Below are 17,197 nucleotides of genomic sequence, written 5' to 3'. Positions count from 1 at the left end.
CATTCCCAGCTAGAAAAACGTGGACAGTGATTTTGATGTTGGGGTAGGTGTGTAGTGCGCTCATAAATATTTTATTACGTTTTATGGTAACTCTATGCTTGCTTATTTAAAGAAGACTTCCATTCATATTGCATTTCAATAAAGATTTTGTTCAAAATAAGCTGCGAAAGGATAAAGGATAGATTTGTCTATTTTTTTTATTTCCAGAAGTATAGTAGATCAGTAGATTTATAAAAAGAAAACGGAAGATCTATTGCAAAATCAGTAGGCCTGACAACACTTATTCATGATACTGCTGTCAGATCCCGGAGTGTCAGGGTTTGGGATGTACTCTCCAGATCTGCAGACTAGTGAACTCAATCTACATAGGCATAACTTAAATATTATTATATTACCAATAGCTATTACTAATTATATTATAATGCTATTTATATTATATCATATAATATAATGCTCACACTAAGCGCATTGACTCGTACGTTCTCTTCACGCCAATGCATCACGTTACTTCAAAATTCCCGCCCATCCTCAACTAACCTTACATACACGAAAGATTTTAAATTGTCAACACTGACTTCTCCTGCCATCGCAGATGTCTCTCAAAATGGCTGTTATTTGTTTGCATGCTCGAAAATGGTATGAAAGAAATATTTATGGAAAGAATTGAATATAAAACATGCTTTGTACAATACTATTGTCTCAGGAACATTACCTTTCATATACTGTAGGATGTGTATTTTCATATCCGTTCCTTCTTGTGATATGGGACTACATTTTAATTCAAGTTTGGAATAATTCGTGTGAAGAGGGATTTTTCTATTTCTTGTATAAGTTGTTGGTAATGCTTATATATTTCTACGCCAAAATAAAAAAAAGTAGCAGAAAGCTTTTGTATATAAGCCGAAGTTTTTATTTTCTCGCATATTATAAGATTGTAGTGCTATCAAAATTAGTGTAATTAATATGTCTGCAATGAATGTGTGAAACTCTCCTTTATGTGACATCGTTGAATCGTTGATCGACAATTGATGTCTATTTGCTGTTTTGCTGCTGCAGGAAGCTAATCCGGATTGTATTAAATAGTGCTTCCCGTGAACAAAGTTAGTGTCTAAGGATCAAGCTGATAGATATTCAAATTATTATTAACGTAATTAACCTATAACTTCGGTTAAATCGGAACTAAATGCATACTTCTTTCAACTTAATCATAGGCCTATACTTCTAAGCAATTAATAGCTGTAAAATTCCAACTAGTGTCAGAGGCAGTAGTAAGACATACCTACATGAATGTACAGAGAGTTCCTATGCAGACCGGTCCCATTCCAAAACAAAATCTGTTAGCGGGCGGCGAGTGGTCATACGCCGACGTACGGACAAATTCATGTACGCTTCCCATACAGACCCGTCCCACTCCACCCTTTATCCCTTCGCTTCCTCAGGATGGGCGCTACGCACTACCGTCATTAAACTTGACGAAACATCACTACCTGGGACCGGTCTGCATTGGAAGGAACTCTGTATTTCCTACTGCTGTCTAGCGCATGCCTTAATATTCCTCGATTTAATTCATTCTCTAACACAATGCCTGGTCGAATTATTCTTCTGTACTTTTAATTTATTAATGAATCTCATTGAACTTATCAAAGTTATTAGCCAATACATTTGCTAATAACGCTAATAACTCTAAATGCGAAAATATGAAATCATTGTCAAGTTTGCTAAGAAAAAAGGGAAGTTGGAAAGCTTGTTGTTACTCGTTCGTTTTCTAAATGCAGTTGAGCTTGGAGCGCTGATGTGTTGTGAATGAAGTCTAGGACCGAAAGAGAAGAGGTGGAATAAGATGCAGTGCAGTCAAGCATTGCTGAGATATACAGCAGAGGTTACAACATTGTTAGTACCAAAACCTGCCATGTGCATTTAGAAAACAAGTTATAAGAGCCAAGGCAGTAGGAAGGAATTGGGTTTAATGAGAGGTAGATGTCATTATGTACATTCACGAAATAGGCGAAAACGTAATACGGCGAACGCCAGTAGGGGAAGTTATCCCCACCCACATGAAATGTGCATTCGACACAACACTAGCCTATCACGTAGAGTGTATGGTGAGCTTGTAGGGGAAAAGTGGAAAGGGGTCGCGGGCGGAGCTTAGCTTTCGCCGTATTACGTTTTTCCCACGAAATAATATTTCATATTTGATCCCGTTATTTGAAGTACTACTTTTCAGTTTCTCTGTAGATAATAGCCATAAGAGGGGGAAAAATTGCCACTTGGAATACAATAAGAATGTTGAACTGCTGAACTTATATTATTCTAAACTTCCTTTTAATTCTGTAACATTTAATACCCATACTCTGCTTTATTCTGTGCTGGTAATGTTGGATTTTCGTACATTTTGATAGCTCAGATCACTGTTGAATTCAGTCGTTTTCTACAGGGAGGGAAACAGATCCATGAGGGAAATGGATTTGATTATTGGTACCTATGAATTATGAAGTAAAATGCAGCTTTGACAAAATGAAGTAAACAAGTCTTCGATATGTTTGGATTGTAGTTTTGTTATATTTTATTGGCACAAACTCCTTCAGTAAGGAGTACCTATACTGCTTTACCAGTGAGGCCTTTCATGTTAAAATGGATCTCTTTCCTGAAGCTGCTATTAAAATATTACTCCAGTTTTTTTAGTTGCGAATGTTTATGCTTTGGATAGGCAATATTGACAGATCTGCTTGTTTTTAGAGAGCACAAGTATAGAATATGTTCAGAGAGTAATCCTATAACTTGCATCAATAATATAGGCTAGGGTAGTAAAAATGAATAGATAAAGGTGTCCTCTTTACATGCCATGAAGACATATGGGGGTTTTGGAATTAGAGCTCCATGTTTTCATGACCTTGACACCAGAATGAAGTGTTGGTGTCAGCATCATGCTTCGACTGCTTTCATTTTTACCCCTGGGTAAGTCCTGGCAATCAATTTGACAGAAAACTTAATGCATCCTTTGGCCGTTATTGAAGTCTGTTTTCAAGTAATTTATTTCCCATCTTACCGCATGAATAACGTGATAATGTTTTACGAAGATTGTTTTCTTTATATAAACGTATGCTGTGTTTTATCATAACAAACCAATGAGAGTGAAATATTTCAAGATTGATTTTCAGAAAACAGATGAGTAGGCTGTATCTTAATGAAGAGTTTTGACATCAATATAATAAAAGTTTATCTCTGATTGAGGTTCTGGTTGCTATTATCAGACAGTACATCACACTTGATGATATGTGTTGGCCGAAGAATAGTTGTTTGCAGTGGAGGCTCGTGAACTTGTGGATTGGGAGAGCTGCAGTAGATTTTGGTACATACAAATTTCACTTCTTGATACCATTACTAATAAGTATAGGACAAAAATAAATGCACTACATATCGAAAAACCGAAACTTTCTGACTTAGTTGGGAGATGTCTGCGGCATCATTTGCTAATCGCTTAAAAAAAAAAAAAAACTAATACCATCGATTTCAGTCTGAATTTCTGATCGACAGACACTCAACTTGGAATCTACCAGTTCATTCTGAATTGTCTTAGAATTACCTTTAAACAGTGGCATGTTCCAAATGATGTTTGAGAGGCTCGTTTAGATTATTCATGGACTGTAGCAACCCACGAAACACACCAGAGTCCTTCAAATTTTTTTTTATCATGTCCCCTAAGGGGAAGTTCATATTGGCCACAAAATTTGATACAATCAATATTTAAAAAAATAATTTCACGATTTTTTCTCACTTATTGATTATGTTTGAGAATGTTTGTTCTGTTCGTTTCACTTAATTGCGCAGCAATATTAGTTTTGCTTAACATAGCCAATGAAACAACATTTTTCAGGTGAGATTGCGAAGATTCGTGCTTTTTTAATTTTTAGGGGCAAATGTCCTAAATCTGTCACACCACTCCTAGTCTATGCAGTATCACCACCAAAGAGGAAGCAACCACAAATGCTCAGCGTAAATTTCATTGTTATACTTCCTTACATACATGCACTATTTCGGCTGGATGAAGCTTGAGTAAGATTTAAGTCGGGTAACGAATGACCCCTTAATTTCACTTCATTACATCAATTTCCTCCGCAAGGGAAAGTTGAGAAAAATAAAATTAATATTCTGTAATTCACACACACTCATGCTTGCACATTTGCACTGGTTAAGTTACGGTACTAAAACGTCACACCAAAGCAACACTCAGATATACTGATAGTCAACAATTTTCTAAAACTGGAAAAAGAAGTCTCTTTCGTATTTTACGTGCTATATCAAAGGGATTATACTCGTGCAATTATTTTGAGTTAAGGCAAATATTAGGTTCTGCTGGAGGCTGGATATATACGTAATAATAAGGCAAAAGAGAATATTAATTTCGTTATATTAACTCGATAATATTCTACAACAATAAGTATGTGAAGAGAAAATAAAAATTTTGTCATTAAGTTTCAAGGGAATAGAGAATCCATTTGACGTAGCATTACAATAGTGGTGTGGGAGGGGAGGAAAGATCTTCCCTTGTCGCCTGGCTCTCCAAGCCACTGCAGGGAAATATGGGTTTTAAACAGTGGCAGTTTCCCTCTGCTTCCCTTCACCTCTCTACCCTCTGACCTAGCAAGACACACTCTATGATCTGTCCCACCCTGCAGATCCCAGGACGACTTTGAATCCAGTGTCAATTCCAGTACAGTCGACGTGCAAAAAGATAATGCATAAGATATTAGTACATATTCCCGGCCAGGTGAAATATAATGCAATTTACCGATAAAAGCTGTAACAATTCTTGTACAAATTAAAATAAATATTATTTTTATTTTCCTGTCAAAGCAGGGAGTGCTGCAGCTCTGCAGCTCTTATGGACAGGGTGTCCCTTGTTGTTTGTATATGTTACAGTTAAAACCTGAAATCCGTCAAAACCAATTTCAACTAGTAAAAACTAATTCAAGCAAATGTAGGTAGCTAGAAAGCGAGTTTTCATAAGATCGAATCAATGGCAAGTTAGATTTGGTTTACATCACATATTCATTATATATCAGGTCTCGCCTACCTTACTGAATATTACACGACTACTATGAAGTAGCCAATGTGTATTATCACCAGGGAAAGGATTTATATGTAAATACATATTTACTTATAAAGCTAATATAATTTATATTTTGCATTATATTTATGTTTCACAATGTGTAGGGTTGAAAAATCCTACTTTTATTTTCCATATTTTTCCATATTTTAGAGTTTAGTACATATTTTCGTTAATTTCCATATATTTTCCATATTTCATATAAAACAGTCCATATTATATTAGGTTTAACAATAAAACAAAACAAAATTCCATTAACTTTTAAAAATACATTTCAACAATAGAGATTTAAACACATGTTCAGTAATCCCTTTAACATCAGAGTTATTTGAAAATTAGCAGTCCTATCAACAATGGGAAAGTAAGTTACAAAACTGTATTAATTTAATTTAAAATTTTTAACAGACTTCAGTTGTGCAGCTCAACAGTTAAATGCCAGTCAGAGTACACATAGGTTCAGTTTTGTAAATCATACTATAAAGACGGTAAATATGCCAAAAGTACGTCATTCAGTCAATTTAAAATCAAAACTAACAAGTTACATTTCAGAATTTAAAGAAGATGGTTTATCAACTGACAATAAAATATTATTTTGTAATTTGTGTCAGTGTGCAGTATCATCTACACAAAAGTTCCTGGTGCAACAACACATTACAACTAGTAAACATCAGGCCAACAAACAACTAAATTCCAAGCAGAGACAATTGTTTTTAACACAACCAACAACATCGAATGTAAGATCTGAGTTTAACATCGACCTGTGCCGTTCTCTCATCTCTGCTGATATTCCTCTCTACAAACTAAAGAATAAGGTCTTCAGGGAATTCCTTGAAAAATATACTCAACATACAATCCCGGATGAGTCAACACTTAGGAAGACGTATGCTCCATCCATCTACGATGAGACAATACAGAAGATAAGAGATGAAATTAAAGATAGTTCAATTTGGGTTTCCATTGATGAGACTCCCGACAAAGAAGGTAGACTTGTTGGTAATGTAGTTATCGGTTTGTTAAGTGAACAATATTCTGAACGAATTCTTTTACATTGTGATGTTCTAGAAAAGTGCAATAACAAAACTATAGTTAAACTGTTCAACGAAGCTATGGGTATCCTGTGGCCAAAGGGTATTATGTACGATAATGTGTTATTCTTTATTAGCGATGCTGCCCCTTATATGGTCAAAGCTGGACAAGCATTATCTGTTGTATATCCTAAATTGACTCATTTTACTTGTGTGGCGCATGCATTTCATCGTGTGGCAGAAGTGGTCAGAGACAATTTCCCTAAAGTAGATTTGTTGATTTCATCAGTGAAAAAAGTATTTCTCAAAGCTCCCAGTAGAGTTAACGTGTTGAAAGAAATGTACCCTGAAATTCCATTGCCACCAAAGCCAATTTTAACTAGATGGGGTACATGGCTAGAAGCAGTTGAATATTATGCCGAACATATAGACTCTATTAACAATGTTCTCCTTGCATTGGACTCTGAAGATGCAGTCTCAATTGATACTGCGAAAACAGTTACCTGTGACATAAGTGTGAAGAATGACTTAGCTCACATTCAGCATACATTTTCATGCATCATAAAAACGCTCAAAAGTCTCCAAAATAGGCACCTTTCACTATCTGAAAGTTTTGAAATTATAAATAGTACTGTGGAACAACTGAATCGTGGTAGAGGTAAAGTTGCAGATGCAGTAAGAGCTAAGGTGGACACTGTACTTTCAAAAAACCCTGGATATGAAGAACTACAAAAGGTTGTTGCTGTGATGAGTGGTGAATCAACAGTGAAGATTAACTTGGACTTATCCCCAGCAGACATTGTGAAATTGAATTATGTACCAGTTACTTCTTGTGACGTCGAACGCTCTTTTAGTCAGTATAAATCTATCCTCAGAGACAATAGAAGAAGATTCACTTTTCAGCACTTGAAAGAAATGTTTGTAACCTATTGTTATGGTAACAGACAATAAAAATTGTGTTTTGTTGAAACTACATTGGAAGATAAGGTACGTCCATTATATTTTTTGTTTAGTTTGATTAAAATGTACCAATATTTAACGTACATAGTAATTTTTTTATAATTTTAAGTCCATATTTAATTCCATATTTTGGTAAAAATCCATATTTAATTCCATATTTTGGTAAAAATAACTACATATATATTTACATATTTCATATATTTTTAGTCCATATAAATCCGTTCCCTGATTATCACCATTTAATTCGAGAAAAATTCGTTTTGGCACCTGGAATCGAACCCGGGACCTCTCAGCTCTACGCGCTCAGTGCTCTTTCCAACTGAGCTATGCCGGGACACGATCCACTGTGCCGGCCGAACTCCTCTCGTAATGTTTTATGGCCTTACTACCTGCACTTTAGACAATGTAAGTCATACATGCAGGAGCGCATATTTAAATGACTTTATGGCCATATTCAACATCGATTCCCGGTGCCGGAACGAATTGTTCTCGAATTAAATGGTGATAATACACATTGGCTACTTCATAGTAGTCGTGTAATATTCAGTGAGGTAGGCGAGACCTCATATATAATGAATATGTGATGTATTAACTGTTAGCAGTTTTCACTAACTGATGTTGAATATGGCCATAAAGCCATTTAAATATGCGCTCCTGCATGTATGACTTACATTGTCTAAAGTGCAGGTAGTAAGGCCGTAAAACATTACGAGAGGAGTTCGGCCGGCACCGTGGATCATGTCCCGGCATAGCTCAGTTGGAAAGAGCACTCAGCGCGTAGAACTGAGAGGTCCCGGGTTCGATTCCCAGTGCCGGAACGAATTTTTCTCGAATTAAATGGTGATAATTAGATTTGGTTTGTTTAGCTTTTTGTTTGATAAAAGCCTAAACAAACCAAACTTAACCTGTCACTGATTCTAGGTCTTACGAAAACTCGCTTTCTATTTATCTACATTTTTAAAACTAGTTTTTACTAGTAGAAATCGGTTTTGACGGATTTTGAGTTTTAATGGTAACATATTCTGAAGTCTGATTGTGTAATATGTTACTAGTCAGTAATGTATGCAATGGAGGGGGAAAGGAACTGGCCATCCTTCAAGCCTGGCTTTGAACAGTTGACTAAACAACAAAAAACAATAAAAGTACTAACTTAATACAATATTTAACTGTTGAAAATGATGTATATACTTTCTTAACATAATATCACTTAGAAATAGTACAGTAATAATTAAATCTTGAATCTAATAAAATATTTGACCTAGTGAGTAGTCAACGAAATTCAGAGAATTGTTAGTACTACTTAAGAATTCTTGCAAAACCATTTAATGGTGTCTTCTAGAAATTAAGAAATTAATTTAACTTTTATATTAGCACAGGGGCTCATGACAGCCTTCATCTGATTCTGTTTGACTCGCTCTTCTCCTTCTCTACTTGCAGGTTGGGCAGTAATTTGTCTTTTGTAATTCGATAGGATTTTTGAAAGTATTTCGTATTTATTATTGAAATACATAAAGTTAATGTATTTTGTATTTAAAATAGCTTATTCAAAATACATTTTGTTTTTTTTCAACTCAACAATAAGTACAATAGACATTGAAAAGCAAAAAGAAAAGTAATTATTTATTGTGGAATTTGGGCTCATACAATTTTTAAATGATAAAGAGAAAATCCTCAGTACTTTAGACAATTGTCCAGTAGTGAAACAAGCATTTGTCAGGTATAATACAAGTTTGTTTTCCACTGCTCTTGTAGAAAAAGAATTCTCTTTTGCAGGATACATTCCCAGCAAAGGATGTTTAACTTATCTGCTGAACTTTTGGAGAATGTTTTTTCTTTTGCAAGGGAACACTAATTATCAGGTTTAGGATAACATAATTGCTGATTGAAAGAAGGAAGAATATCCAGGTGCTCTGTTTGGATAAAATGTTAAGAAACTTGGGGCGCGCTTCCGAACAGGGGCAGTGATATTTCCTCTAAGGTTAGAGCTCAGTTTAGGTGTGTGTGTGTTAATCGAAAATTAGGGGCTAGAAAATATTGAGAATAGGACGCATTTTATATGACATTTTTTCGATTAATACACACACACCTAAACTGGGTTCTAACCTTAGGGGAAATGCCACTGCCCCTGTTTGGAAGTGCTCCCGAAACTTGTTAGAGAAAAATATTTTGCTCCGTTTTTTTTCCTATATTACAGCAGGTCACTTATAGTTTTTATATTAATATTTTAGATTTTCAATAACTGTATAAAAAGCAATATTGTTCCACAGGAACTTAAAACATTTTATTTTATCTGTTCAAATTGCACAAATTATACAATAGATGAATTTCACGTGTGACTTACACGACAATGGAAACACTTAATAGACTTTGTTTGCAAAAAATATGCCAGGAGATGTGTTTAATGGTTCAAAATCTTGTACAAATGCAACTATTATACATCAGAGTTGTACAAATTGTTTGTTGAAAAATTTACATCGCACATGAGGTAACATAATTATAATATTTTGTCATAATGTGACTTACATGACAACAAAAGACATGAAGATTGCATTACCTACTATAATTTCACAATTTCTACTCTTTTATTTGAATGAAAATTATGAGGGTTATTCAGTGATGATGAAGTGAATTGCAATGGCAAGGAAATTAAATTTTGAACATTGTTTTACCGTTTGTTCCTCAAAATATGCTGTGACTTACACGACAGGTATATTGTGACTTACACGACTTGTCAAGGTACTTACACACATAAGACTTACAAACATAATATTCTCAACCTTCTGTTTGTTTCTGTGTCCATATACAAAGAATAAATGAAATGAAGATAATATAGTTATATCTCTGTGCAACATAACAAGCTAATATAAAGTATAACTCCACACTATATAGTTCAAACTAATGACTTTTCTTGCCAAATAATGTGTAACTCCATACAATATAACAAAACTTATGACTTTTCTTGCAACATTTACATATCACTAGCCTAAAATTATATTCTTGAAATCAAAATTGATAGAATATTTAAGCCTGTTATCAAAACTTGGCTGTAGTAGTACTGCTTTAATTTTTTTCTTTTCCTACAGACTCATCATCCTTCACTGGCAGTGAAATTTAGAGGTTTCTGCATCATATCTTAAGAAAGTAACTTCATTTTTTTTTTCTTTTCAAATTTATTTACCATATTTCCTGCAAAGTGTTTCACAGTTTTTTTTTTCTTTTTCCCAGGGAATGGTACCAAAATCCAGTTCCCTATGTTCACTCGTTTCTTAGAATCTTCCTGAAATGTTAATACTATCATCATCTCTAATATCTTCTGAAAATATATTAAGTATGTAATGGTAAAACTTTCTAGCAGTGCCACAGACATCATGTACTTAATTTCGTTCTCATCGCATACAACATTTTGTATAAAATCTGGTATGCTCCTAGACATTTCTGGTAATGATGTAAGTAGCAGTGTTATGTTCCCATAATAAATACAGAGGCATAAATGTTCAGGAGTGTGTTGTGGACCAAGTTCACTAAATCTTGTCAATTCAATTTTAAATTCTGGGTAATTGTTTTGAAACTCTTTGTAGGTTTCACTCACAGTAAGGAACAGGTACCGCTTTTGTACCTTCTCTTTTTCACCTTCTGAATGAATGATGACATAATCCTTGGTCCCAGGTATTTGACAGGACATGCTGTTATTGTTATAGAAAGCTGTAACAGCAGCTTTAACATCTTCTGTAATTGCTCTCTTGCTGCATTGTGATCTGGCAGTCCTCGGTGTAGCAACAATTGCCGGAACAATGTCCATTGCTAGTTTAGCTACAACTGCAACACATTTTCGAGGGCTATGAGGAAGGCCACTCTTTGCCCTTGCTACAGCTTTTCCGAATGAACAAGGTCACATATAGCTTTTTGATGCAGATGCGACTGCGGAAGACAAAGCAGGAGTTTGCATCTTCTTTTTCTCTCTATGTGACCTTTGCTCTATTCTACGTTTCTTCCTCTGTTCTTTCTCACAAAGGTTATTAAACTCTTCCTTTTCTCTATTCTCTGTCTTTGGATATTGGTTTCTTTCCTTTTAAACTCTTCGTAGTTTCCCTCTTTTCTCAGCCTTTCAATCCCTTTTCTCTTCCGTTCTGCTGCTGTTTGAGGCATTTTACCTCTGGCAAAGTTCTGATGTTTGTTTTTGTCTCTTCTTTTCATGTAAATGAAGTATCATACTTTACTGCAGAAATAAAAAAATTAAAAGTAGCTGAAAGGAACTGTGAAATTCAGTGTGACTTACACGACAGGTTAATAAAAAATTATTACATTGAAAACAAAGTATCTAAAGTTAGGAATAATATATTTTATAACTTTATTCTCACTAATAAAAGAACATGATAATTTACAAGGGATTACCTCTAAGCATTATGCCTAGAATCTGAAAATTCACAAATTTTTGTGACTTACGCGACAACCAAAGCTTAGTTAAACAATTAATTTTATTTCATGCATTCTTTGCCTAAACTAACTAACTAACTTTTCAGTTCAGTGTGAAGAAAAAGTTATATTTAAAGTTATTATGGTAAGCAATATTTACTTTTATCTCTTATAAACGTTTTACATGGTTTTATTCTGGGTATAATCTTCAATACTTCAGTTCGATGACACTTTCCTCCAATCTCACAACAGTGTTGTCAACTGTGTTCAAAATTTAGAACTATGTCATATGTTTCTGGAAGCTTCAATGTCTAGACAACATTATTTTACTGTTACCAGCTTAACACAATACTTCAAAATTTTCACTCTGGGTATATATTTTCATGAAATTCACCAATAGTAATATGCAAGTTATTTAATGATTTATAGTTTGCATTGGCCATATTTATGAAAAGTACATCCAGATAACAATTTTCGCTATTTCAAACATGAAACATCTAAATCAGAATGTCCAGCATTGCCTATTGCCATTGGATAATGTTGTTATAAAATTCCTGATAACTGTTACCAGTAAGAATATAGCCTAGTTTATGAATTATGTTTTATGATACGTAGTTAAATGTAATGTCCCATTATTATAGCTTGTAATTTGTCTGGATTTAGTCTGATTCCAAATTTTTGGCCCATTGAGCTGCAGAAGCATTAAACAAAATAGATCTAGCCACTGTATCGAACACGAAAATAATAATTATTCGGGAGTGAATGTAAAGTTGTAAGTCATCAGTGTTTAGGTGGTATCTAGAATATTTTAAGACCTTTGTTATGTCATTTATGTAAAACGTAAAAAGTAATGGCCCAAGAACCGAGTCTTGAGGGATTTCGACATTTACGGTATGCCAATTGGAAGAACGACCACTGTTTGATGCACATTGTTGGCATTCGTGAAGGTAGGAATTGAACCAAGCTACGGCAAATTTTCGTAAATTAATTAAGTAGTTACATGTTTTCATCACTCTGGATACCATGAATGCCTTGAAAGTTATTGTAAATGGATATCGTCTGTTAGTAGGTTTGTCTACTCATTTGTCTGGGTGTAGATTTTTCTCTGAAGATAATGAAGGAGCATATTTTATTAAATATTTCATCATCATCTTCCTAACATCTTCCTAGAAGGCTGTTCCGGTCTACAAAAGTTTTCCCACCATCTTTTCACAGGGCGACTCAATGATCTTTTCCCTGTTGGTTTGTAGTTCAAGATCACTTGAAGAATACTTGTTCTAGGGATACACTTTACATGGTGAAGTCGGTTGTCTTGATATTGAAGAATATAGCCTACTGCAGTACAATTCTTGTATGATGTCTTCATTTCTTTTATGATCCCATTTAGTGTATCCTGCTGTTGGCACTTGAACTTCATTTCACTAGCAGTAATTCTCTTTTCATCGCTTTTTCGCAAGGTCCAAGCTTTGCTGCCATAACAGAGGACAGATCTTGCTAAGATCTTGTACAGATGAGTGCGGGTATGTTTCTGGACTAAAGAAGGTTTCATTATACTGTCGATAATGTCTGCGGATTTATTGAATTAATTTTTTTTTTTGTGAGATATCTAGATGAGGTAGAAAAGAAAGCTTGAAACCAAGATAATTGAATTCATTAACTCTTTCTAAAATGTTACCATTTATACAAATTTTGCTTCGTACAAGTTCTTTACCGCAGAATGCCATAATTTTTGGTTTTTTTGTTTTTTTGTTTTTTTGTTTTTTTTTTTTTCCGTGGATATTTCCATGCAATATTTATCAGCTACTAATTTAAAACTGTAGACTGATCGTTCTAAATCATCTTCCGAAGTGGCTAACAAAACCAAATCCATCTGCAAAAGTCAGTACGTCAAGACACAAATTTCGATTTGTAGTTATATGACCATGTCTTGAGTTTCTAAATTCCTGTACTATTGCATTCATATAAATATTGAATAGGAGGGGTGAGAGAGGATATCCTTGTTTTATATCTCCAGAAAAGAGGCAATAAAATAAGTATATGGATATTAACATTGTATGAAGTCAGGAGATAAAGAGGAAGGTAGAAAATAGGAAAGATCTGCTATTGGGCAGAACTGAATGAATGAATGAATGAATGAATGAATGAATGAATATGAAGTAAAAGATCAAAATTGGCTGAAATTGGTAACTTGACTGAAATTAATTTCAGTAATCACCTCAGTTCCCCCATATATGTATATATAAGAACCGTGGCTAACGAGAAAGACAGGCTACAGCACGACATCACATTCGTAGTCATAACATGGCCAACATTGAACAAGTTGATACATAAGTGCACATTTAACATAAGTTTAATACCGGTATAGCAATTCCTTTGTTTTTTAAAACTTTGAACATGTATGGTCAAGAACATCAGCAGCAGCACTGTCATTACTGGCAATTTAATTTCATGGTTTATATAGCAGTTGGCTTATTTATTATTCTTAAAGTGTCTATTGCTATTGATCTCTTCATTCGATGTATTGTTGTCCTTTGTGCATGATCTCTTTAGGATTGTAAATATCTATGTCAGGATATTCCTTATTATTCACATGTTGTCCTTTCTAAATGCATTCTAATTCTTCTATATATATAGTTTTTAATCTTTCAATTTAAGTAGGCCTACACAAAAAATATATTTAATTATTTTCCATTTTTTTGTTTACTTCCTTCTCGACCTCTTTCTCTTCTTTTCCACTTCCTCGTCCTCTCTTTTTCTCCTCTTCCTTCTCACCATCATCATCAACAAGAATGAGAACTTCAGAATGGAAGCCAAATCCATATTGTGATAACCAGGGTTGACAAGCTAATTTACTTGTTACATATTGTTCTTAAATTACGCGTAATTTACTAATAGTTTAAACTTCCTTGAGAAGGCAGTTTTCCAGAGGAGGAACTTAATTGAATACATTCCTGAGCTTAATGCCTGCAGTGAGACATATTTTAGAACCACCATTTTCTGTTAATCGGTGTTCTCGATCATATTGCTTGAAAGAGCTTAACACTAGGTTCACAGAGATACAATATTTTTTGGGAGAAGATCTCTAGCTGAAAGATTATCAGCATGGGCATTGCAAGAAGAATACCATACACTGTCGTTTTTGCCCATTTTACTTGTGTTATTGGCATTGTCTAAAATTGTACAATAAACAGTCACATCATATCTTTATTAAGCTAGCTTTACCGATCACATCACAGATTGCTTTACGTTCTGGTGAACCTTACATATTAAAAGTATCAAGGAAAGAAAACACTTTCAGATTTGCCACTATTTCTACATGGATTGTGAAGAAGTGTTACAATATTTTTTATGTTGTTCAGTTCAATTTTTTTTTTTTTTTTTTTTTTTTTTTACAATTTCAATTTATTTATTTATTTCAAATATACAGAATAAAGAAATATAATTACAAAACAAAACAAAACAAAGAGAAATACAAATAAAATAATACAAGCAATATAAAAAGAAGATACAGTAGTATTAACAAAATTTGAGACCAAATGAGCAGTGCTCGTGCTCGGTCGCATTTATGAGCAAGACCAAGTCTTTTCTGGTATTGATTATGTTTTACTAACTTCGTCGTATATTTCGTTCAAAAGCTAATTAGGAAGAGTTTATAGGCAGGTCGCATTTTTGAAAGGAGCTTTTAAAATGCACTGATTCTACCATACTAAATGGAATATTACAATCATAGAAAACCTTTGTAATAGTAAGATTTATTTGCTGCCTTGTGGAGACATTCATTCTGCCTAGAAATGGTTAGCTCTATTGTTTAACCATGAAAGTTTTGGAACTTAAAGTGATTGATGATTCAGTGTTGAAACTGTCTCAGGCGATGAGGAGGGTACACTTATCCACGGGCACAGTTGAATAGGAATTAGAGCTTGCAACTGAAACTCTCTAGACGTGGCAGTAGTTAGGACCTCTAGCAAAAGTTCGGGTGCAGACTTTTCTGTGGGCTTTCAGACATTGCCTCGCTGTATTTTGGACATTTGTTATTCCACATTCACAACATTTTGTACATTTCTTGCATTCCACTTTAATTGAATCCAGTTTTCTCACACACATTATGAAGAGGTTGACTACCATGATTCATATTTGAAAGACTCGATAAAATATTGATGCTCAATGCCTAATGTTACCTTCAAGTTAGACTGCTACTGAGAGAAAAAATAGTGTATAACAAGCCCAGTTATTCGACCCAAGTGGAATTCGAACCCGTGCTCGAGCATAGTCACGGGTTATGAGGTTTGCTCATTACCCTGAGACTACAACAGTAGCCATTTAATAGCTATTGTCAAAAACGAAAATCCCATCCTCATAATAAATTTAAGCTATAAAAGGAGCATATATTATTACAAGCTGAACTATGGAGTTGAAAGCATTTTGGGGAAGTTGAAGTTAGTAAACGTGTACTGGCTCAGCAACCCTAGCACGAAAGGATTTAGGACGACCAATCACAGTAAACAGTTTTTGTTTATCTACCTATTTTAACTGTAAAATCTAATTAAACAATGAGGTGAAGAAATAGAGATTTTATATCATTAATGGGCTGAGATACAGGGCTTTATTTATAAATTTTGTCTAATCATGCAGTGTTTTACATCTCAGCTATTCATGCCATTCTCATATTTCACCTCTCCCCTCCCACCCCCCCATGCTGCCAGCTGTGGTACGCGTAGGTAAATTAAGCACAGAATAAATATGGGAAATACCTATTATTATTCGGTTGAGAAGCTTTTATCATCCCGTCTGCTCTCAAAGAAGCTGAAAGTTAGAATTTATAAAACAATTATATTACTGGTTGTTCTGTATGGTTGTGAAACTTAGATTCTCACTTTGAGAGAGGAACAGAGGTAAGGGTGTTCGAGAATAAGGTGCTTAGAAAAACATTTGGGGCTAAGAGGGATGAAGTTACAGGAGAATGGAGAAAGTTACACAACGCAGAACTGCACTGATTGTATTCTTCACCTGGCATAATAGGAACATTAAATCCAGACGTTTGAGATGACCAGGACATGTAGCACGTATGGGTGAATCTAAAAATGCATGTAGAGTGTTAGTTGGGAGACCTGAGAGAAAAGACCTTTGGGGAGGCCAAGGTGTAGATGGGAGGATAATATTAAAATAGATTTGAGGCAGGTGGGATATGATGGCAGGGACTGGATTAATCTTGCTCAGGTTAGTACCAATGGCGGGCTTATGTGAGGGCAGCAATGAACCTGCAGGTTCCTTAAAAGCCAGTTGTAAGTAAGTAATCCTTTCTTCACCCTTGCCTAAAAGATTCGTTATTAGATCTGTTTTTTTCACTAGTTCACTGACCACTAATTCCACTCATCGTTGATTACATTCTTATCTCACTTGTTTTCTTCATACTGTGTTTCGCTATCCTAGTTCGTCTTCCCCACCACACATTTTGCTTATTATCTTCGTCCCTATCGACTCACTTCACATTTTACTAGACTCCTCTAATCTTTTTTCCATTATATTTAGAATTTGATTGATATTACTAACAGTCACTACGCTTACCTTCATATTCACTTCCAGAATCACTTGAATTTTCACTCTTGTCACTGAACTTCATTACACATGTGGTACTTAAGCCACTCTTCTTATATGTTTTCTTCTTGTTGAGTGTTGATCTCAGCACACACTT

General features: G+C 34.6%; 1 protein-coding gene across 2 annotated transcripts in view; it reads left to right on the top strand.

Moving 5' to 3' along the window:
• The first annotated feature begins 593 nt into the window (after positions 1 to 593).
• The window catches only part of LOC138703270 (zinc finger protein 79-like), a 61,456-nt gene continuing 44,852 nt past the window's right edge, over positions 594 to 17,197 (top strand). The window contains exon 1 of one of the 2 annotated variants that reach the window (XM_069831014.1): positions 594 to 636. In XM_069831014.1, the coding sequence (XP_069687115.1) occupies positions 605 to 636 (32 nt within the window). In that variant the 5' untranslated portion in view covers positions 594 to 604. Of the gene's footprint in view, positions 637 to 864; positions 1,101 to 17,197 lie in introns of those variants that run through there. The other variant, XM_069831015.1, reaches the window with a different exon arrangement.

This window comes from Periplaneta americana, chromosome 7 (assembly GCF_040183065.1).
Source record: "Periplaneta americana isolate PAMFEO1 chromosome 7, P.americana_PAMFEO1_priV1, whole genome shotgun sequence".
Classification (NCBI taxonomy): Eukaryota; Metazoa; Arthropoda; class Insecta; order Blattodea; family Blattidae; genus Periplaneta; species Periplaneta americana.
This window is presented reverse-complemented; position numbering and strand designations above follow the sequence as displayed.